The 24,830-nt window shown below is 42.1% G+C and overlaps 1 protein-coding gene across 3 annotated transcripts in view; it reads right to left on the bottom strand.

Moving 5' to 3' along the window:
- The window catches only part of LOC111144158 (XPC complex subunit, DNA damage recognition and repair factor), a 53,396-nt gene that overhangs the window by 23,966 nt on the left and 4,600 nt on the right, over window positions 1-24,830 (bottom strand). For all 3 annotated transcript variants that reach the window (XM_022498330.1, XM_022498333.1, XM_022498332.1), the window contains exons 2-7: window positions 23,565-23,760; window positions 13,660-13,778; window positions 3,802-3,925; window positions 2,753-2,837; window positions 851-1,008; window positions 234-354 (exon numbers count right to left, since the gene is read on the bottom strand). In XM_022498330.1, the coding sequence (XP_022354038.1) occupies window positions 234-354; window positions 851-1,008; window positions 2,753-2,837; window positions 3,802-3,925; window positions 13,660-13,778; window positions 23,565-23,760 (803 nt within the window). The remainder of the gene's footprint in view (window positions 1-233; window positions 355-850; window positions 1,009-2,752; window positions 2,838-3,801; window positions 3,926-13,659; window positions 13,779-23,564; window positions 23,761-24,830) is intronic.

Raw genomic sequence — 24,830 nt, 5'->3', positions numbered from 1 at the left:
AGGGAAACTGGAGGGGGAGATGAACCATGAGACTATGGACTCTGAAAAACAATCTGAGGGTTTTGAAGGGGCGAGGGTGGGAAGTTGGGTGAGCCTGGTGGTGGGTATTATGGAGGGCACGTATTGCATGGAGCACTGGGTATGGTGCATAACCAAAGAATTCTGGTACACTGAAAAGAAATTTAAAAAAAAACAAAACAAAACAAGAAACCACGCCAGGAGGAATCACTTACATGTACCAACTCTTCATCATCCCGTGCAGAGTAAATAGCAAACCTCCTTTCCAATGTCGTCTGCAGATCATCTCGCTCATTGGTTGAGAGGTCTGCATTCACTGTAAATGTACCAACGAACCTGAAGAGAAACCAGACATTCCCCATGTCACGGGTCAGGGCCAAGAGGAACACTCACTATCCTTTTATAGCCAAGAAAATCAGACGGGAGAGTCTCAAGAGGGAATCGGGAGCCCTGCTTGCCTCTGCTCTCATCTTCCCAGTCTGTGTGGCTGACCCCAGCTCCACTCAAGACCCCAGCAGAGTTCACACCTCCTTGGGAGGTGTACCTAAAGGACCATGCTTAGGTGCTCCATGCACCTAAAGGACCCAGCAGATCTCTTCTAAAGCACTCCTCACACTACCCTGATTACCTGGGGTGCACCTGTCTCCTCAGCCAGGCTGCGAGCTCTTCCAGGGCAGAGAACGTGCCTGACGTGTGTCTATCTTCAGGGCTGTGCACTCAAGGCCCAGCATAAGGGATCCCCTCAGGGAAGTCTGTGGAACTGCCCTGCCCCCAACCTCTTAGAGACACAAGTCCTACACTAGGGCTCTGCAGGACGGGCCAGAGGGCATACCATTTCACCAGGTTTGACAGGTAGCAGGCATCCACGTCCTGAGGTGGCACTCTGGTAAAACGAGCTGGGATGATGGACAGGCTGATAGCAAGTAGATCTGGCTGGCTGCAGATGTTACTTCGATAGAAACCATTTGCCAGCAAGCATAGCAGGTGAACCTGGGAAAAAGGGGAAGATGGTAGGCTGAGAACTAGAGGGTTTTCTGCTGCCAAACTGAGAGATATTTTGTGGGCAGGAATTATTTATTATTTCTATACACAAGAAAGTAAAAATCCCAACGTTAGCCATTTCCCAAGACCTTGTCTTTCATCCTGTGCTCTCCCTAGATACTTATTCCCTCGACAAAATAACCGAATCTCAAAACTACAGCATATAAACTTCTATATCTTAAGAGGCCTTGCCGTTTAGGATTTGCTCCAAAAACATTGGGAGGAAAAGTGAGACAGGGATGAGAAGGGAGAGACTGCGCAAGCGCCAGTAGCTGTCCAAGCTGGCGGATGGCGCGGGTTCACCACAGGGTTCTCTGCCCTTCCCTGGGTGCCAGGACCCAGCCACTTCTGCTGCAGACCCCAAAGCCAGCTGGCCCTGCTCCCAAGCTCCAACCGCTCCCCAACCTCCGGAGATGATCACGTGACTCCTCACCACCTCCTCCATAACCTTACATCCTTTTCCCTTCAGAACCGTCTGCCTCCTTCCCCATCTCTGACCTCCCCATTTCAGTCAACAGCTCCATTCTTCTCCCCTCACTTAAGCTTCCCATCTTAGAGTCATATGAACTCTTCCCTTCCTTCCATCTCTTCCAAAAGGTACAAGCAGCACAGCTATCTCACGTGCTCCTCAAGGCCTCAGGGAGGTGGGTGTCTCATCTCCTCACTGTCCTTGCTCTGAGCTCATCTCACTCCCAGATAGCTCTGTGGCTGCTGTAGACATACTGTCTCTTCCAGCCCTGTCAGCTCTTCCCACTCTGGCCGCTTGCTGCCCATCTGAGGGAAAGCTGAGTGCCCTTCCCTCACTCTCACGGGCCACCAATGCATGCACCCTCCATTACACAGATACACAGAGAACTAGAGGGCCCTCTGAACTTGTCACAGGCAGCCTCCCCAGCTTCTGTGCTCCCACCTCTCCCCAGTGGCCTCTCTCTTAAAGAAAGCCACCTTCCTCAGCCACTCAACCCACACCGTTCCCTTTCCTCATTCTGAGCCTTGAATTTCCTATTTTGACATCTGTCTTGTTCCGTCTGTGAGAACAGACATTCCTTAATGTTAGGAAATAAGCTTTCTACAAGTCTCCATCCCCACAATGCCAAGTACCTTGCTAGGTCTATAACGTGGTTCACTAACTGCTGGCTGAAGTCAAATACATGTCTCTTCAGTGGTGGTAAGAATGGAGGTTATGAGGGGCGCCTGGGTGGCTCAGTGGGTTAAAGCCTCTGCCTTCGGCTCAGGTCATGATCCCAGGGTTCTGGGATCGAGCCCCGCATCAGGCTCTCTGCTCAGCATCCTCCTCTCTCTCTGCCTGCCTCTCTGCCTACTTGTGATCTCTTGTCTGTCAAATAAATAAATAAATAAATCTTAAAAAAAAATGGAGGTTATGAGACAGGTGGAAGAAGGGATAAAGGGAGACTGCCCATGGGTCCGGCCCTCCTATGTGCCGGGTCTGTGCTCCGGACTTTGCATGTCATATTTGCTCCATCCCCACAACCCACCTCCAAGGCAGGCACTTATCACACCGCACCTCAAAGATGAGGAAACCACTCAGGGAGACAAAGAAACTGGCCAAGGTCACAGAGTGAGTAGAAGAGCCAAATAAAACCAGGCTTGACTGAGAACCAAAGCTGTGTGTACCACACCACCCTGCCATGACACAGAGGACCCTGTCCCTTCGCCTCCCACCCTTCCTTACCTTGTGCGTGTCCTCATGGACTTCTTTACTGAAACGTTTCATCATCCTCCGAAGATAGGTCTCAAACTCCACTTTTATCCTTTCACTGCCATGCATATTGAAAAATCCAAGAATGAAGTGGGACACTGACCCCTAGGCCCTGACCCCAGCCCCCCAGTCACACATCATGGCTTGTGACTCGCTCTCCTGGTTCTCCTATACAAGGCTGTGCTACTCGGGCACATCTGCAAGCTGGCTATTTTCCACAGACTTTTCTGCTCCTTCTCACCTGCACACCTTGGGTCAGGACACTCTCCACCCATCACGCCTCATGCACGTGCTTTGAGGCGCACATCCCCCAAAGAGTCTTCCCTGTCTGACTGACCTCCCGACTACTGACTCCCTCCTTTGCACCAGTACTTCCAGGCTAAATTGGTGTACACACATTTCTATGGTGCTGTGAAACCTTTCATGCCTGCATCCAGGCATCTGCCCTCCTCCTTCATGCCTAATGATGTACCCATCACAGAGTGGGACTCATTCGCCAACTGACCACCAGGCGTTTGTGTTCACATTCCCAAGCCACCAAAAGATGCAGCAGTCCTGGGAATCCTGGGATGGAATGGGGGCTCCCTACCACAGGGGGGCACTGCCTCAAATCGTGCAGGGTGATGTAATGTGAAAGCATGAGTGTCGAGTTGGCAGGAGAGGGATTTGATTCTTGGCTCAACTGCTTCCTAGCTGAGTGACTCCTAAAATGTTACATCTCTGAGCCTCCACATCTTCATTCACACACTATCTTCAAGTTTAAGTAAAACAAGAGACAACCTGCAGAGTCCTCAGCATACACCAGATGTTCAAGTTTCCTCTTCCCATGTCCTGCCACAGCCATAAAACAAACCAGGATTCTTGTTCAAGGCCTCAAGGTAAACCCAGGGCTCTCTCACCTAAGCCTGCTGACCACACTGGTACTCAGCCCCGGTCTCCTGTGTTTCTCAAAACCTTTCATTAAGTGTCAGCTCTTGCTCAATATGTGTGACAGGAACCTAGAGAGAAAGGCCTAATCTTACCTTCTTTCTCTTGCTTTAGCCTGTTGGGGTGTTTCGATCTCTATCTCCACTGGTTCCACAGGCAGGACAGATTCAAAGAAAGCTGTTTTTTCTCCCATGTCACCTGGCACAGGCTCACCAAGTTCTATCAACAATAATTTTTTAAAATCAGTAATAATAAGGGAACCTGGGTGGCTCAGTCGGTTAAGTGGCCATCTCTTGGTTTCAGCTCATGATCTCAGGGTTGTGGCATCGAGCCCTGCACTAGGCTCCATGCTCAGTGTGGAGTCTGCTTGAGATTCTCTCTTCCTCTCCCGCTGCCTCCCCCAACTGCTCTCTTCCTCTCTCTCTCTCTCCCTCTCTAAAATAAATATGTTTTAAAAATCTGTAATAATAATAATTATTATGATCACTATCATACTAAATAAAACGGAGGTTCTGAGGGGAGTGAAGAACAGATGAAATGTAGGAGACCCCTACTCCTGCAATGCTTTCAGTATCTCAAAAATGCCACAGACTGAGTTGTTGCACATTTATTTCTCATTTAATTCAAACAACACAGAGAAACAGCCCTTAGAGGAGGGAACTGAGGCACAGAAATACTGACTTGAATTCAGACCTCTGATATTAAAGATCTGATGTTAACGTTTGTGTTTTAGTAGAGACTCGGTCTTTCTCCAAGAGACAAAAACAACAACAAAGAAGCATAATTACTTATTCTTCTTACTACAATAATGCATATCACAATTTGCATCATATATAGGCATGATTTAGGGGTCTTGCAGCCCCAATCGCAATCTTGTAATGGTAAGGAATACATCCTTTTTATCTCTTTATCCTCTATATCGCTTATAAATGCTAGCTGAAATAAACTGAATTCGCTGAACTGGATCTAACTGTGAACGTTGTTAGCAAAGGCCCGGTCAAAGATGCTCTGGGCCCAGAAGGAGTGACACCACACTGGTGGCAATGAACACACCTAATGCCAAGATTTGGTTTCTACATGTCAGTCACTGATGAAATGAGCGAGGGGTTGCTGGAGAAACAAAAGCTGATCATAGGTCTGGAGCAAGAAGAATATAGGATGGGCCTGGAACATCTTCTTGTGCCAGAGAACAAAAACGTTCTCAAAAACGTTTTTGAGGTCCAGAGGATGCAAGACCGCAGAGCAGTAGGAGACTGAAATATCTTTAGGTCCTAGCAGTTCAGCTAGATAGTTATCAAACCATTTTTAACACCTACAAACTCAACAAGAGATAGAAGAGAAGAAGAGCAGCGATTCCAGGAACAGAAAATCAACCACTTCCCAGAAGGCAGGATGTGGGGGGAAAAGTAAATCCGAAGCAATGGGAAGACAGACCCCAGGGGAACGGGCTGGCTCCCGGCGAGTGGTGAAGCAGCACAAAATCGGAACTTTAAGAAGTCTGCTCCACTGAGGGACATCGCTTCAGAGGCTAAGCAGGGGGTGGAGCCCTGGCGGGGACAGTGTGGTCTCAGAACACGCGGGCTCACAGAAAGACTGGGGGTGTCTGAGTGTGGCAGAGCTCCCAGGTATTAGAGAGGGGAAACTGGCTACAGAGACAGACCAAGGAGTGGGCTCTCAGCTCACGGTTAATTTAAACTGTGATCCATGGCACAGTCAGATCACTGCTCTTCCAGCAGGGACCCCACAAGTGGCAGATATGGAGAGACTCCCTCCTTCCTCCAGAAGGAGCAACACGGGAGTGCGAGCAGGAATCTGCTGGGTTTGGAGAATCCAAACAGGGCCGTGTACCAGAAATAGAAATGCTCAGTCATAGGCTGGGTGAGCGTGGAGTGCAGCCGGAGACCAGGGAGGCAGGAAGGATTGAATGCTTTTCTCTGGGCACACTGAGGAATGGGGCCCCGAGCTCTCAGCTCCTCTGGGATGGAGACTGGGAGGCTGCCATCCTCATTCCCATCCTTCAAAGCTGTATGGAAAGTATTCAGGGAACAAAAGCTACCAAAAGTGAACCCAAGCAGATTGCTTAGCCTGGCCCCTGGCAAGTGTGGTGCAATTCCACCACAGGCAAAGAGATTTGAGAATTACGGCAACAGGCACCTCCCCCAGAAGATCAGCAAGAACATCCAGCCAAGACCACATTCACTGATCAATGAGAACCGCAGAACTCCAGAGCTAGGGGAAAGCAAAACACAGAATTCGTGGCTTTTTTCCCATGATTCTTTAGTCTTTCAAAGGTAAATTTTTGTAATTTTATTTTTTCTTATTCTATTTTCTTAACTTTTCCTCTTCCCTTTTTAACATTTTTAACTATTTTATCTTATCGATAACTTTTTTAAAAAACCTTTAAATCTCCATTGTTATAGTCATATTTTCTCTTCATATTTCACCTTATTTTAAGTATACTATAGGCTCTTTTTTCTTTAAAATTTTGGGATACAATTTCTTCTAACAAATCAAAATATACCATAAATCTTGTCTCCAACCTAATCACATTGTTCCCTCTTTTTTTGACTTTTCCTTTTTCAAACCAACTTAACAATTCCTTTTCTAGAATCATTTTTAATTTTCATCTTTACATTCATATTCCATCCTTTCATTGCATTTACCCTTTTATGTATATATGTAAGTTTTTCTTTCTTTAAAATTTTGGGAGGCAGTTTCTTCTAAAAGACCAGAATACAACCAAAATCAAGTGGGTGGCTCTGTTCTATTCACCAGTCAAATAAATTCTCCCCATTCTTCTCCCCCCAGTTTCAGGTCTCTTCCAAATTGGTTAGTGTCTATTTTTCTGAGGTCTTTGCCACACGTTTAGTATTTTGTTATCTCATTCACCTATTCCTATCTAGATAAAATGACAAGGCAGAGAATTCACCACAAAAAAAGAACAAGAGGCAGTACCAACAGTTAGGGACCTAATCAATACAGACATTAGTAAGTTGTCACAACTAGAGTTCAGAATAATGATTATCAAGGGGCTAGCTGGGCTCGAAAAAAGCATGGAATATGTTAAAGAATCCCTTTCTGGAGAAATAAAAGCCCTTTCTGGAGAAATAAAAGAACTAAAATCCAACCAAACTGAAATCAAAAAAGCTATTAATGAGGTGCAATAAAAAATGGAGGCTCTTACTGCTAGGATAAATTAGGTAGAAGAGAGAACTAGTGATGTAAAAGACCAAATGATGGAGAATAAAGAAGCTGAGAAAAAGAGAAACAACTACTGGGCCGCGGGGGGAGAAATCGAGAGGTAACTGATACCGTAAGATGAAACAATATTAGAATAATTGGGATCCCAGAAGAAGAAGAAAGAGAGAGTGGGGCAGAAGGTATATGGGTGCAAATTATAGTAGAAAATTTCCCTAATATGGCAAAGGGAACAAGCATCAAAATCCTGGAGGCACAGAGAACCCCCCTCAAAATCAATAAAAATAGATCAACACCCCATAATCTAACAGTAAAACTTACAAGTCTCAGTGACAAGGAGAAAATCCAGAAAGCACCTAGGGACAAGAGGTCTGTAACCTACAATGATAAAAATATTAGATTGGCAGCGACTTATCCACAGAGACCTGGAGGCCAGAAAGGACTGCCATGATATATTCAGAGCACTAAATGAGAAAAACATGCAGCCAAGAATACTATATCCAGCTAGGCTGTCACTGAAAATAGAAGGAGAGATAAAAAGCTTCAAACAAAAATTAAAAGAATTTGCAAACACCAAACCAGCCCTAAAAGAAATATTGAGGGGTCCTCTAAGCAAAGAGAAAGGCTAAAATAACAGACCAGAAAGGAACAGAGACAATATACAGTAACAGTCACCTTACAGGCCATAAAGTGGCACTAAATTCGTATCTTTCAGTTGTTACCCTGAATGTAAATGGGCTAAATGCCCCAAGCAAAAGACACACGGTATCAGAATGGATAAAACAAACAAGACCTATTGATACACTGTTTACAAGAAACTCATTTTAGACCCAAAGACACCTCCAGATTTAAAGTGAGGGAGTGGAAAACAATTCACCATGCTAATGGACATCAAAAGATAGCTGGGGTGGCAATCCTTTTATCAGATAAATTAGATTTTAAGCCAAAGACTATAATAAGAGCTGAGAAAGGACACTATATCATACGCAAACGGTCTGTCCAACAAGAAGATCTAGCAATTTCAAATATCTATGCCCCTAACATGGGAGCAGCCAACTATATATACCAATTAAAAACAAAATCAAAAAAACACATCGACAACAATACAATAATAGTAGGGGACTTTAACACCCCCCTCACTGAAATGGACAGATCATCTAAGCAAAAGATCAACAAGGAAATAAAGCCTTTAAATGACACACTGGACCCGATGAACCACACAGATATATTCAGAACATTCCATCCCAAAGCAACAGAATACGCATTCTTCTCTAGTGCACATGGAACATTCTCCAGGAGAGATCACATCCTGGGTCACAAATCAGGTCTCAACTGGTACCAAAAGACAGGGATCACTCCCTGCCTATTTTCAGACCACAGTGCTCTGAAACTAGAACTCAACCACAAGAGGAAAGTTGGAAAGAACTCAACTACATGGAGGCTAAAGAGCATCCTACTAAACGATGAGTGAGTCAACCAGGAAATTAAAGAAGAATTTTTAAAAGTCATGGAAACAAATGAAAATGAAAACACAACTGTTCAAAATCTTTGAGACACAGCAAAGGCGGTCCTGAAAGTATACAGCAATATAAGCCTTTCTCAAGAAACAAGAAAATCTCAAGTACACAACCTAACCCTACACCTAAAGGAGCTGGAGAAAGAACAGCAAAGAAAGCCTAAACCCAGCGGGAGAAGAGAAATAATCATCAGAGCAGAAATCAATGAAATAGAAACCAAAAGAATACTAGAACAAATCAAACAAACTAGGAGCTGGTTCTTTGAAAGAATTAATAAGATTGATAAACCCCTAGCCAGACTTATCAAAAAGAAAAAAGAGAAGGGACCCAAATTAATAAAATCATGAGTGAAAGAGGAGAGATCACAACCAACACCAAAGAAATAAAAACAATTACAGGAACATATTATGAGCAACTATACACCAGCAAATTTGACAACCTGGAAGAAATGGATGCATTCCTAGAGACCATATGAACTACCACAACTGAACCAGGAAGAAGTAGAAAACCTGAACAGACCCATAACCAGTAAGGAGATTGAAGCAGTCAATAATAATCTCCCAACAATCAAGAGCCCAGGGCCAGACGACTTCCCAGGGGAATTCCACCAAACATTTAAAGAAGAATTAACGTCTATTCTCCTGAAACTGTTCCAAAAATCAGAAACAGAAGGAAAACTTCCAAACTCATTTTATGAGGCCAGCATTACCTTGATCCCAAAACTAGACAAAGACCCCATCAAAAAGGAGAATCACAGACCAATATCCTTGATGAACACAGTAGCAAAAATTCTCAACAAAATACTAGCCAATAGGATCCAACAGTACATTCAAAGGATTATTCACCACGACCAAGTGGGATTTATTCCTGGGCTGCAACGGTGCTTCAATACCCACGAATCAATCAGTATGATACAATGCATTATTAAAAGAAAGAACAAGAACCATATGATACTCTCAATAGATGGTGAAAAAGCATCTGACAAAGTACAGCATCCTTTCTTCATCAAAACTGCTCAAAGAGTACAGAGAGAGGGTACATACCTCGATATCATCAGAGCCATTTATGAAAAACCCACAGTGAATATCATCCTCAATGGGGAAAAAACTGAGAGCTTTTCCCCTAAGGTCAGGAACACGACCTTAACGGCTGTCCACTATCACTACTGCTATTCAAATAGTACTAGAAGTCCTAGTAATCAGACAACAGAGAGCAAACAACAATCAAACAACAGACAACAAACGGCAATCAGACAACAAAAAGAAATAAAATGCATCTGAAATGGCAATGAAGAAGTTAAACTCTCACTCTTTACAGATGATATGATACTTTTTGTGGAAAACCCAAGACTCCACTCCAAATTGCTAGAACTCATACAGGAATTCAGTACAGTGTCAGGACATAAAATCAATGCACAAAAATCAGTTGCATTTCTATACACCAACAGCAAGACAGGACAAATTAAGGATTCAATCCCATTTACAACTGTACCCAAAACCATATGATAGTTAGGAATAAACCTAACCAAAGAGGCAAAGAATCCGTATTCAGAAAACTATAAAGAACTCATGAAAGAAATTGAGGAAGACACAAAGAAATGGAAAAACATTCCAACCTCATGGACTGGAAGAACAAATATTATAAAAATGTCTATGCTACCTAAAGCAATCACCACATCTAATGCAATACCTACCAAAATACCATCAAATGTTTTCAAAGAAGTGGAACAAATAATCCTAAAATTTATATGGAACCAGAAATGGGTTCCATGCATATTCCATACATACATATATATGTATAATTCACTCATATATATATGCCATAAATATATACATATATATATACATATGCCATATATGCATATATATGGAATATGTAATGAACCCATTTATATATATACGGAATATGGCTAGTCCATAATAGCCAGAGGAATGTTGAAAAAGAAAGCCAAGGTTGGTGATGTCACAATTCCAGACTTCAAGCTCTATTACAAAGCTGTAATCATCAAGACAGTATGGTACTGGCACAAAAACAGACACATAGATCGAGAAATAGACTCTCAACTCTATGGTCAACTAATCTTCAACAAAGCAGTAAAGAACGTCCAATGGAAAAAAGTCCCCTCAACTAATGGTGTTGGGAAAACTGGAGAGCCACATGCAGAAAAATGAAAACTGGACCATTTCCTTATACCACACACAAAAACAGACTCAAAATGGATGAGGGACCTCCATGTGAGACAGGAATCCAGCAAAACCCTTGAGAACACAGGCAGCAACCTCTTCGACCTCAGCTGCAGCAACTTCTTCCTAGAAACATTGCTAAGGACAAGGGAAGGAAGGGCAAAAATGAACTATTGGGACTTCATCAAGATCAAAAGCTTTTGCACAGCAAAGGAAAGAGAAAAACCAAAAGACAACTAACAGAATGGGAGAAGATATTCAAAAATGACGTATCAGATAAAGGACTAGTATCCAAAATCTATAAAGAACTTATCAAACTCTACACCCAAAGAACAAATAACCCAGTCAAGAAATGGGCAGAAGGGGTGCCTGGGTGGCTCAGTGGGTTAAAGCCTCTGCCTTCAGCTCAGGTCATGATCCCAGGGTCCTGGGATCGAGCCCCGCATCAGGCTCTCTGTTCAGCAGGGAGCCTACTTCCTCCTCTCTCTCTGCCTACTTGTGATCTCTGTCAGATGAATAAAATCTTTAAGAAAAAAAAAAAAAGAAAAAAGAAATGGGCAGAAGACATGAACAGCTATTTCTGCAAAGAAGACATCCAGAAAGCCAAGAGACACATGAAAAGGTGCTCAAAATCACTTGGCATCAGGGAAATACAAATCAAAACCACAATGAGATACCACTTCACAGCAGAGGATGTGGAGAAAGTAGAACCCTCCTACACTGTTGGTGGGAATGCAAGCTGGTGCAGCCACTCTGGAAAACAGCATGGAGGTTCCTCAAAAAGTTGAAAACAGAGCTACCCTAGACCCAGCAATCACACTACTGGGTATTTACCCCAAAGATACAAAAGTAGTGATCCAAAGAGGCACATGCACCCGAACGTTTATAGTAGCAACGCCCACAATAGCCAAACTATGGAATGAACCTATATGTCCATCAACAGATGAATGCATAAAGAAGTTGTAGTGTGTGTATATGTGTGTGTATATATATATTTTTTTCAATGGAATACTATGCTGCCATCAAAAGAAATGAAATCTTGCCATTTGCAACGACATGGATGGAACTAGAGGATATTATGTTAAGCGCAATAAGTCAATCAGAGAAAGACAATTATCATACGATTTATCTGATATGAGGAATTTGAGAGGCAGGGAGGGGATTATGAGGGATAGGGAAGGAAAAAATGAAAAAAGATGGGATCAGGAGGGAGAAAAACCATAAGAGACTCTTAATCTCACTAAAAAAACTAAGCATTGCTGTAGGGTGGAGGGGGATAGCGCGAGGGTGGTGGGGTTATGGACATTGGGGAAGGTATATGCTATGGTGTGTGCTATGAAATGTGTAAGCCTGATGCTTCACAGACCAGTACCCCTGGGGTAAATAATACATTTTATGTTAATGAAAATAAAAAATAAATTAAAAAAAGAAAAACGTTTTTGAGAATGAGGCCATGTCAGAAGGACACAGTAAGGCACAAGGCTTAAAGGGGCTCTCACTAGCCAAATCGGGGACAATCTGAAGATCAACAAGTATAATGATGATAACTGATAACATCTGTGAGTTTTAAAAATATCTCTAAGTCCATAGTGATACTCAAAATAAATATAATTTAAAAGAGAGAGCTCTTCTTTACAGATCACAGTCACCTGAGAAATTCATAGGAGATGACAGAATCAGAGAGTCCCATTTCATGATGCTCAATATAATAATCTGATTCAGTAAAGATCAAAGCATATGAAAAACTGTTAAATAAAAAGTTACTAGAGAATAAGATATTCACACAGAATCACAGTATCACCTGATATGGTTAATTACAGAAGGAAAATGTACCTTTATATTGTCACAATCTGGCAGAACCACCTTGTACAATCACACTTAGCATCACTAGTGGGGCAAACTGACATTAGGAGCCTCTTAATGGATGCAGTATGAAATACAAAGCTATGAAGTATACTTGCTCCCCCAAAAAAGTTTAACCTAAATTCGATCAAGCCTTCACTTACAGTTTATAAGAAACCAGGGTATACTGAAACAAGTTTTCCACCACCCTGAGATGCATATCACACAAAACTGGAATCAAAGACATCCCACAAGAGAATAGACCAGGACTCTTCAAAAAACAGCAGTGCCACAAAAAGAAAAAAAAAAAAAAGGTGCAGGGTGGGACACACTGTTCTAAACTAAAGGAGACTAAAGAGGTATAACTCACACTTTGATTAGATGCTGGATTAGAAACAAACAATGGCTATGAAGGATATTTTTGCAACAATTAGGGGCTTTTCATTTTCTTAAGTGTGAAACTATTTTATCACGCAGGAGAACATCTTAGTCTTAGGGGAACTGATGAAGTATTTACAAGTCAAGTACCAGGATGTCTACAACTTACTTTCAAATGGTTCCACGCTGCATATTTACAGAGAAAGATACATTTGCTACCGGCAAATGTTAAAGTTACTGAATCTAAGTGAAGAGTCCATGTACTACATTTTCCATTATTTTGTAGGTTTTCAAAAATCATTTTCAAAATCAAAAGCTGAGATAAAGTTAGCACAGACAGAAGGAATCAGGGATGATAACATTAGCTGCCACTTACTGTGAGCACATAATGCTTTAGGCCCGTTACATTTGCTGACCTTTCTTCCTCTGCTACCTGCAGCCTAGCCTGTAAACAGCTCACACTGAGCTGTCAATGCTTACTGAATGTTATTGGTGAAAAATCTCTGATTTTTTCAGAGTGAATTTACTTGTTCACACAGCTATACAAGTAGCAAGGCTGGGCCCTGAACCCAGCTCTCACTCTCAAAGCCCATGCGCTTTCTGAGACAATGCTGCCTCTCTGTTTCACAATCTCCTCCACTGACAGCCACAAGAGGAAGAGAATATACAACCTTCTTTGGTAATCTGGTCATGAATTTGCCTTTGCATCAAAAGCAAGTCCCTACTGTAACCTTATTTGGTCTTAGTTTCACAAGGAAACAAAAGAACTGCAACTAAATGATGTGACTCCAAGCAGATTCAAACGGAAAAACAGGATCACACAGCAATGTTTTACCTTCGACTTCTTCCCAATCATCTTCGCTTTCTTCCTCATTGTCTCCTTCACAGCTGCCTTTGTCCACAGCAGCTTCTCTCCGTGGGGGCTGTGCCTTCTTGCTGCCTTTTGTGAAGTCCCTGTGTAAAGATCACAGGAAGGAAGGTGAAGAAGGCTCACACATCCTAGTGCTACATTTAAGCTAAATGGAATCCTAAGGACTCCTTCTATTTATTGAGACCCTGTTGCAATTACTTAAAGATAATGGGTGAGCTCTGAGCCTCATTCCCTCCACTAAAGGTCTCAAGGGCTCCTCGAGACGAGCTCTGATCATCAGTCTAATACTAGATGTGCTGCCAAAAAGAAAGCATGCAATGAACCTAAAGCCTAGAGCTGTGTCAGGGAAAACAGGGCTGTGCCTTGAAGTGGTACAGGAGTAAGAAGAAACCACAATAACATTTTAAGTTCCAGAAGTAAAAGCTGGGATATGGATTATACATGCACAGGTGGACACCACATTGAAGAAGAGGGCATTCACATTTGCTGATCATACCAGCAACTCAGATGACTGTTTCTCCCCACCTCTACAATGTAAGGAAATGGAAGCTGGTAGAATTCTAACCGCAAGGTATGTGGGGATGTGTCCATACATAGGTATGTCACAAGTAACAACAAAAACAAAAATAACTAGCTAGTTAAGTAGGTACCAACACAGATAAGCAGCAAGCTGAATACTGACTGAAGATACAATGGTTGCTAATAATGTAATCCATTTTCGCAATTTCATATATAAAATGTGCTTGGGGGGAGAGGAGTCAAGATGGCGGAGAAGTAGCAGGCTGAGACAACATCAGGTAGCAGGAGATGAGCTAGACAGCTTATCAAAACATTCTGAACACCTACAAATCCAACAGGAGATCGAAGAGAAGAAGAGCAATAATTCTAGAAACAGAAAATCGACCACTTTCTGAAAAGTAGGACCCGCAAAGGAGCGAATCCAAAGTATCAGGAAGATAGACCGCAGGGGGAAGGGCCCAACCCCAGCCAGCGGCAGAACAACGGAGCACAAAATCAGAACCTTCAGAAGTCTGCTCCACTGTGGGACTTCACTCCAGAGGTTAAGCCGGGGTGAAGCTTACATGGGGACAGCATGGCCTCAGGTCCCGCAGGGTCACAGAAGGATCGGGGCTGTCTGAGTGTTGCAGAGCTCACAGGTATTAAAGCGGGGAAGCCAGCTACAGAGACGGATCCGAGGAGTGAGCTCTCAGCTCGGGGTTACCTTAAATCGTGATCTGTGGCACAGGCCACTGTTTTGTGAGCAGGGACCCCACAAGATCCGGGGAGACCCCTTGGAAGAGCTCAGGTATCTGTGGGGTTCGGAGACTCCAGGTGGGGCTGTGTGCCAGAGACAGAGATGCTGGGTCACAGGCTGGGTCAGCTCGGAGCACACCGGGAGCCCAGGGAGACAGGAGTGATTGAGCACTTTTCTCCCAGGGCGCATTGAGGAGTGGGGCCCTGAGCTCTCAGCTCCTCCGGGCTGGAGATTTGGAGGCGGCCACTTTCATTCCTGTCCTCCAGAACTCTACGGAAAGCGCAAAACATTCAGGGAACAAACGCTCCTGAAAGCGAACCCCAGTGGATTACTTAGCCTGGCCCCTGGTAAGGGCGGTGCAATTCCGCCTCAGGCAAAGACACTTGAGAATCTCTACAACAGGCCCCTCCCCCAGAAGATCAACAAGAAATCGAGCCAAGACCAAGTTCACTTACCAGGAGAACAGCAGAATTCCAGAGGAGGAGAAAGCAAAGCATGGAATTCATGGCTTTCTCCCCATGATTCTTTAGTCTTGCAAAGTTAATTAATTTTTTTAATTTTATGTTTTTTCTTCTGCTAAATTTTTTTTACCTTCTACCCTTTCCTCTTTTAACATTTTTTACCTAGTTTAACTTAACAATACCTTTCATTAAAAAAAATTCTGTTTTGAGCCTTCATTATTATAGTCATATTTTATCCTTCATTTTTAGCTAACTTTATTTTTTGTATACACATAGGGTTTTTCTTCTAAAAAAATTTGGGGTACAACTTCTTCTAATAGATCAAAATGCACCCTTAATCTACACAGGGATTTGTTCTAGTCTTCAGCCTGAGCAAATTCTCTCCACTTTCTTTTTCTTTATTCTCCCAAACAACTTATCTTATCAACTCCTTTTTCAGAAATTAAAAAAAAAAAAAAATTTCACCTTTATAGTCATATTCCAACCCTTCATTGTGTTTACCCTTGTTTATGTTTCTCATTCTTTTATTTTGGAAGGTAGTTTCTTCTAAGAGACCAAAATACTCCCAAAATTAAGTGGGTGACCCTGTTCTAGTCACCAGTCTAATATAAATATATTTTTTTCTTTTTTACATTTGTTTTCTTTTTTAATTTTTTTTTTCTGAAATTCTTTTTACCACTTTTCTCCCCCTGATGATTTGGGGTCTCTTCTGATTTGGTTAAAGCACATTTTCCTGGGGTCTTTGTCACCCTTTTAGTATTTTATTTGCTCCTTCATATATTCTTATCTGGACAAAATGACAAGGCAGAAAAACTCACCACAAAAAAAAGAACAAGAGGTAGTACCGAAGGCTAGGGACCTAATCAATACGGACATTGGTAATATGTCAAATCTACAGTTCAGAATGATGATTCTCAAGGTTCTAGCCGGGCTCAAAAAAGGCATGGAAGATATTAGAGAAACCCTGTCTGGAGAAATAAAAGCCATTTCTGGAGAAATAAAAGAACTATGATCTAACCAAGTTGAAATCAAAAAAGCTATTAATGAGGTGCAATCAAAAATTGAGGCTCTTACTGTTAGGATAAATGAGGCAGAAGAAAGAATTAGTGATATAGAGGACCAAATGACAGAGAATAAAGAAGCTGAGCAAAAGAGATACAACTACTGGACCATGAGGGGAGAATTCGAGAGGAAAGTGATTACCGTAAGACAAAACAACATTAGAATAATTGGGATTCCAGAAGAAGAAGAGAGAGGGGAGCAGAAGGTATATTGGAGAGAATTATTGTAGAGAATTTCCCTAATATGGCAAAGAGAACAAGCATCAAAATCCAGGAGGTGCAGAGAACCCCCCTCAAAATCAATAAGGATAGGTCCACACCCCATCATCTAATACTAAAATTTACAAGGCTTAACAACAAAGAATATCCTGAAAGCAGCCTGGGACAAGGCTGTAACATACAATGGTAAAAATATTAGATTGGCAGCAGACTTATCCACAGAGACCTGGCAGGCCAGAAATAACTGGCACGATATATTCAGAGCACTAAACGAGAAAAACATGCAGCCAAGAATACTATATCCAGCTAGGCTGTCATTGAAAATAAAAGGGGAGATAAAATGCTTCCAGGACAAAGAAAAACTGAAGAATTTGCAAACACCAAACCAGCTCTACAGGAAATATTGAGAGGGGTCCTCTAAGCAAAGAGAGACCCGAAAAGTAGTAGATCAGAAAGGAACAGAGAAAATATACAGTAACAGTCACCTTACAGGCAATACAATGGCACTAAATTCATATCTCTCAATAGTTACCCTGAATGTAAATGGGCTAAATGTCCCAAGCAAAAGACACACGGTATCAGAATGGATAAAAAACCAAAACCCATCAATATGCCTACAAGAAACTCATTTTAGACCCAAAGACACCTCCAGATTTAAAGTGAGGGGGTGGATTTACCATGCTAATGGACATCAAAAGAAAGCTGGGGTGGCTATCCTTATATCAGATAAATTAGATTTTAAACCAAAGACTCTGATAAGAGATGAGGAAGGACACTATATCATACTCAAAGGGTCTGTCCAACAAGAAGATCTAACAATTTCAAATATCTATGCCCCTAACGTGGGAGCAGCCAACTATATAAACCAATTAAAAACAAAATCAAAGAAACACATCAACAACAATACAATAATAGTAGGGGACTTTAACACTCCCCTCACTGAAATGGACAGATCATCCCAGCAAAAGGTCAACAAGGAAATAAAGGCCTTAAATGACACACTGGACCAGATGGACATCAGATATACTCGGAACATTCCATCCCGAAGCAACAGAATACACATTCTTCTCTAGTGCACATGGAACATTCTCCAGAATAGATCACATCCTGAGTCATAAACCAGGTCTCAACTGATATCAAAAGATTGGGATCACTCCCTGCATATTTTCAGACCACAATGCTCTGAAGCTAGAACTCAATCACAAGAGGAAATTTGGAAAGAACTCAACTACATGGAGGCTAAAGAGCATCCTACTAAATGATGAGTGAGTCAACCAGGAAATTAAAGAAGAATTGAAAAATTCATGGAAACAAATGATAATGAAAACACAACGGTTCAAAATCTGTGGGACACAGCAAAGGCAGTCCTGAGAGGAAAATACATAATGATACAAGCCTTTTTCAAGAAACAAGAAAGGTCTCAAATACACAACCTAACCCTACACCTAAAGGAACTGGAGAAAGAACAACAAAGAAAGCCTAAACCTGAAGGAGAAGAAAAATAATAAAGATCAGAGCAGAAATCAATGAAATAGAAACCAAAAAAACAATAGAACAAATCAACGGAACTAGGAGCTGGTTCTTTGAAAGAATTAATAAGATTGATAAACCCTTGGCCAGACTTATCAAAAAGAAAAGAGAAGGGACCAAATTAATAAAATCATGAGTGAAAGAGGAGAGATCACAACCAACACCAAAGAAATACAAACAATTATAAAAACATAATATGAGGGCGCCTGGGTGGCTCAGTGGGTTAAGCTGCTGCCTTCAGCTCAGGTCATGATCTCAGGGTCCTGGGATCGAGTCCCGCATCGGGCTCTCTGCTCAGCAGGGAGCCTGCTTCCCTTCCTCTCTCTCTGCCTGCCTCTCTGCCTACTTGTGATCTCTGTCTGTCAAATAAATAAATAAAATCTTTAAAAAAAAAAAAAAAAGAACACAATATGAGCAACTCTACGCCAACAAATTTGACAATCTGGAAGAAATGGATGCATTCCTAGAGACCATATAAACTACCACAACTGAACCAGGAAGAAACAGAAAACCTGAGCAGACCCATAACCAGTAAGGAGATTGAAACAATCATCAAAAATCTGCAAACAAACAAAAGCCCAGGGCCAGATGGCTTCCCAGGGGAATTCTACCAAACATTTAAAGAAGAATTAATTCCTATTCTCCTGAAACCATTCCAAAAAATAGAAATGGAAGGAAAACTCCCAAACTCATTTTATGAGGCCAGCATTATCTTGATCCCAAAACCAGATAAAGATCCCATCAAAAAAGAGAATTACAGACCAATATCCTTGATGAACACAGATGCAAAAATTCTCACCAAAATACTAGCCAAAAGGGGCACCTGGGTGGCTCAGTGGGTTAAAGCCCCTGCCTTCAGCTCGGGTCGTGATCCCAGGGTCCTGGGATCGAGCCCCGCATCGGGCTCTCCGCTCAGCGGGGAGCCTGCTTCCTCCTCTCTCTCTCTGCCTGCCTCTCTGCCTACTTGTGATCTGTCTGTCAAATAAATAAAATCTTAAAAAAAAAAAAAATACTAGCCAAAAGGATCCAATAGTACATTCAAAGGATTATTCACCACGACCAAGTGGGATTTATTCCAGGGCTGCAAGGTTGATTCAACATCCACAAATCAATCAATGTGATACAATACATTAATAAAAGAAAGAACAAGAACCATATGATACTCTCAACAGATGCTGAAAAAGCATTTGATAAAGTACAGAATCCCTTCCTGATCAAAACTCTTCAAAGTGTAGGGATAGAGGGTACATACCTCAATATTAATCAAAGCCACCTATGAAAATCCAACAGCAAATATCATTCTCAATGGAGAAAAACTGACAGCTTTTCAGCTAAGGTCAGGAACATGGCAGGGATGTCCATTATCACCACTGCTATTCAACATAGTACTAGAAGTCCTAGCCTCAGCAATCAGACAACAAAAAGAAATTAAAGGCATCCAAATTGGCAAAGAAGAAGTCAAACTCTTTGCAGATGATATGATACTATATGTGGAAAACCCAAAAGACTCCACTCCAAATCTGCTAGAACTTGTACAGGAATTCAGTAAAGTGTCAGGATATAAAATCAATGCACAGAAATCAGTTGCATTTCTCTACACCAACAACAAGACAGAAGAAAGAGAAATTAAGGAGTCAATCCCATTTACAATTGAATGCAAAACCATAAGATACCTAGCAGTAAACCTAACCAAAGAGGCAAGGAATTTGTACTCAGAAAACTATAAAGTACTCATGAAAGAAACTGAGGAAGACACAAAGAAATGGAAAAATGTTCCATGCTCACGGATTGGAAGAACAAATATGGTGAAAATGTCTATGCTACCTAAAGCAATCTACACATTTAATGCAATCTCTATCAAAATACCATCCATCTTTTTCAAAGAAATGGAACCAATACTCCTAAAATTTATATGGAACCAGAAAAGACCTTGAATAGCCAAAGGAATATTGAAAAAGAAAGCCAAAGCTAGTGGCATCACAATTCCGGACTTCAAGCTCTATTACAAAGCTGTCATCATCAAGACAGTATGGTACTGGCACAAAACAGATACACAGATCAATGGAACAGAATAGAGAGCCCAGAAATAGATCCTCAACTCTATGGTCGACTAATATTCGACAAAGCAAGAAAGAATGTCCACTGGAAAAAAAACAGCCTCTTCAACAAATGGTGTTGGGAAAATTGGACAAAAAAATGAAATTGGACCAGTTCCTTACACCACACACAAAAATAGACTCAAAATGGATGAAGGACCTCAATGTGAGAAAGGAATCCATCAAAATCCTTGAGGAGAACACAGACAGCAACCTCTTCGACCTCAGCCGCAGCAACTTCTTCCTAGAAACATTGCTAAGGACAAGGGAAGGAAGGGCAAAAATGAACTACTGGGATTTCATCAAGATCAAAAGCTTTTGCATAGCAAATGAAACAGTTAACAAAACCAAAAGACAACTGACAGAATGGGAGAAGATATTTGCAAACGACATATCAGATAAAGGGCTAGTATTCAAAATCTATAAAGAGCTTAGCAAACTCAACACCCAAAGAACAAATAATCCAATCAAGAAATGGGCAGAGGACATGAACAGACATTTCTGCAAAGAAGACATCCAGATGGCCAACAGACACATGAAAAAGTGCTCCCCCTCACTTGGCATCAGGGAAATACAAATCAAAACCACAATGAGATACCACCTCACACCAGTCAGAATGGCTAAAATTAACAAATCAGGAAATGACAGATGCTGGCGAGGATGCGGAGAAAGGGGAATCCTCCTACACTGTTGGTGGGAATGCAAGGTGGTGCAACCCCTCTGGAAAACAGCATGGAGGTTCCTCAAAAAGTTGGAAATAGAGCTACCTTACGACCCAGCAATTGCACTACTAGGTATTTACCCTAAAGATACAAACATAGTGATCCGAAGGGGCATGTGCACCCAAATGTTTATAGCAGCAAGGTCCACAATAGCCAAACTATAGAAAGAACCTAGATGTCCATCAACAGATGAATGGATAAAGAAGATGTGGTAAATACATACAATGGAATATTATGCAGCCATCAAAAGAAATGAAATCTTGCCATTTGCAACAACATGGATGGAACTGAGTGAAATACATCAATTGGAGAAAGACAACTATCATGTGATCTCTCTGATATGAGGAAGTGAAGATGCAACGTGGGGGGTTTGGAGGTTAGGGAAAGAATAAATGAAACAAGATGGAATCGGGAAGGAGACAAACCATAAGAGACTTTTACTGTCACAAAACAACTGAGGGTGGCCGTGGGGAGGGGGGTTGGGAGAGGGTGGTGGGTTTATGGACATTGGGGAGGGGATGTGCTATGGTGAGTGCTGTGAAGTGTGTAAACCTGGCGATTCACAGACCTGTACCCCTGGGGCTAATAATACATGATATGTTTATTAAAAAAATTTTTTTAAATGTGCTTAGAGGGGTGTCTGGGTGGCTCAGTGGGTTAAAGCCTCTGCCTTCGGCTCGGGTCATGGTCTCAGGGTCCTGGGATCGAACCCCGAGTCGGGCTCTCTGCTTGGCGGGGAGCCTGCTTTCTCCTCTCTCTCTGCCTGCCTCTCTGCCTACTTGTGATCTCTGTCTGTCAAATAAATAAATAAAATCTTAAAAAAGAAAACGTGCTTAGAGCACATTTACTTTTTGCTTTCATAAGGTCTGACCTGTGGTATCAAGTGAGAACATCATCTAAGATTTGAGCTCAGACATTTAAAATAACCAGTCGGTCTTCAGCTCTAAAATTACATGCATTCCCCTTGCGGCCGACCACTTTCAGCACCAGAGAAACAAAAATTTCTCCTTAGAATAAATGTAGTGAAAATGTCCATGCACTATGGATCTGACAGCAGTTGACTATCAATGGAGAGGGGAAGGGGGGCCCAGAGCTTTACCCGCCAGCACAGCATCCTGGTCTATGTGTACATGGATTTCTCTGATAATTCAACTAGTGGGAAGAGACAACTGGGAAGCAGGAAGCTCAGAGGCATGCACTCTCAGGAAAAGTCTAAGGGAAAAGAAGAGGTGACCTGAGTGCAAAATTCCCATGCTTCCATGGCCTGTCTACTGCTAGCCCTCTCCTGGGCTGCCTTCCTCTGCCAGGACTGCAGGCTGCAGGGAAAGCCAGCACGAAGATGGAAGACTGGTTTCTGAAGGAACTACTACCTCTCTGTTCTGCCTCTTCCACTCCTCTCCACAACTTTCCGGGGAGGTGAAAAATCAAGTGTTCACTAGGCTTGTAGTCACTGTTCACCACACATTACTATGCATGTTTACTCAACTGCAAATTCTGCCCAACAAAAGGCCCTGCCCTAGATGCCACAGGGCCTACAAAAACAAAACTAGGTGTGGCTGGCTCCAGGCTTCAGAAAGCCTGCAGGGTAGTAAGCCAAGGTACATGGCCTAGGCACAAATAAATGCAAGAAATCAGAGGAGAAAAAAGGGGAAGAATAAGTGAAGACCGTCGAGTGGACGGATTCTGATCCACATCTTCCAGGTGGAAGAAAGCATTCCTATAGCAGGAAGAAGAGCATGCTTCAGAGGCAGAAAAGTCTGAGCATGTGGCAAGAGAGCGACAAGAAGTCCAGTTGGGTGGGAGCAGAGTGAACGTGTGGAGAGCAGTACAAGTGAAGGCTGGAATGGCAGGCCAGTATCTTATGTATGTAGTATCACTGTGCAGTATTAAGAGCACTGGACCAAGAGTCAGAGGCCTAAGTCTCATCTGGTTTTTGCCACTGTCCAGCTGTGTAACCACAGATAAATGCCTTTCTGTTGGCCATCGCTGTCATCCAAAAAGTCTGGGTGGCAAACAATACAAAGCTGACCCTTGAATAACGCAGGGTTAGGGCACTGACCACTTGCACAATCAAACATCTGCACAGAACTTTTGATACCCCCAAAACTACTACTACTTGGCTACTGTTGACCGGAAGCCTTACCAATAACATACAGTTGATTGAACATATATTTTGTATGTTATACGTTTTATATACTGTATCCTTCCAGTAAAGTAAGCTAGAGAAGGACACATTTTTTAAAAGTCACAGGAAAAACTACATTTATAATACTTACTAAGGTATTTGACAAAAAACAAAACAAAACAAAACAAAAAAACCCCACGTAGAAGTGGACCCAGGCAGTTCCAACCTGGTTGGTCAAGGGTCTACTGTAATTGTGAAGAATCTTACTAGTGGTCTGAGCTCCAGCTGGAGGAGTTTAAAGATCCCATCTTGTGCACAGATACCAGTGACAGCAAAAAGAGACTCACACTTCCAGGGGGGCAGAATCAAGACCTGGCTGGAAGCTTTTCAGTCATCTCACCTGAACTCCTCCCCATCGCTGAGGGCTTCATCCTTCACAACTGTGGGGTTTTCAGATTTAACAGTCACCTTGGCCACCTTCTTTTTGGCTGGACCATGGGCAGGGCCCCCAGGATCACTGCAGCCTCTCTTCCTCTTTCCTTGTGAGACTTTGGAGAGAAGGCTTGTCTTTAACGGTTTCTCGTCTTCCAAGACATCTAGATGACCACAAAGAACACAAGGTAAGTGACACAGGAAAGGCACAGGCAGTGTGCCTTCACAGGCAGGTGATGGAAAGCCCTCTTCTGTCACCTCCCTCCAGACCCCATCTCCATCGCTGGGACACCATTCCACTTATTCCACAACCAGCCTCCAGCCTCCTCCTACCTCCAGCCCAGTATACACCCTGCACTCCCAGTAAAAACCAGCTTCCTTTATCGGGGTTTATTCCATTGCCTCGCGAGGTTACATGGAATGCCACATGACCCTAGTAAAACCTGGCTTCCAAATCTCAAATTTCAGCTAATAGCCAGGAAGGAAAAATACATCAATCTGCTAGTAATACCTTGCTTACTTATTACTTGCCAAGACTAGTTACTTTAGGAGTAACCCACTATTAAGTAAATGTTTTGAGCTCATAAACATGTCCAAGTTTTATCACAACCTTACTATTACTAATCCATGTTTCTACTACCTTTCAAAACCAAATCCTGCTCAAAATATACTTCATAAAACCTTTCTAATCTAACCCAAAAGTATACTCATACACCATCCATCTCAGCAAGCTTAGGGTTGGAATAAGACAGTAGTAATTCAAAAATACCTTTATTTCCTTAAAATAATTGTTGTTTTTGATAAAGGGAGATTTTAAAAATGTACAGGCTACTGGCTTTAGTTAAATTAGGGTAACTAAAGGTATGGTCTGTTTCTTAATATATTAATAAATCAATTTTCAATAAAGAATAAATAACATAGCAGGGGAAGATATCTTCTATTTTGCAAATATATTCATAAAAATAATCCTGAATCTGAAATAAAGCATCTTCGTCTTTCCACTTCAGTTAATTTTGGAAAACAAAAATACTTTAGTCGTTTTTGAGGTTCCAAAAGGAGCAGCAATACTAACCTAATATCAGATTGTTTATTCCTTTCATTTATGTTTTGTTCTACTGACTCTACTGATAGATATTTATATTCCCCAAGAATATACTCTTGCATGGGAGAAAAGCTCTCCCTTTCGATCTAAATAAAATCATAATTTTAATAGATTTCTCCTAGTAGTAGGGCA

This window comes from Enhydra lutris, unplaced genomic scaffold (genome assembly GCF_002288905.1).
Source record: "Enhydra lutris kenyoni isolate GAN:26980312 unplaced genomic scaffold, ASM228890v2 scaffoldscaffold10, whole genome shotgun sequence".
In the NCBI taxonomy this organism is placed as follows: domain Eukaryota; kingdom Metazoa; phylum Chordata; class Mammalia; order Carnivora; family Mustelidae; genus Enhydra; species Enhydra lutris.
The sequence above is the reverse complement of the archived record's forward strand: the minus strand, read 5'-3'. Positions and strand labels throughout refer to the sequence as shown.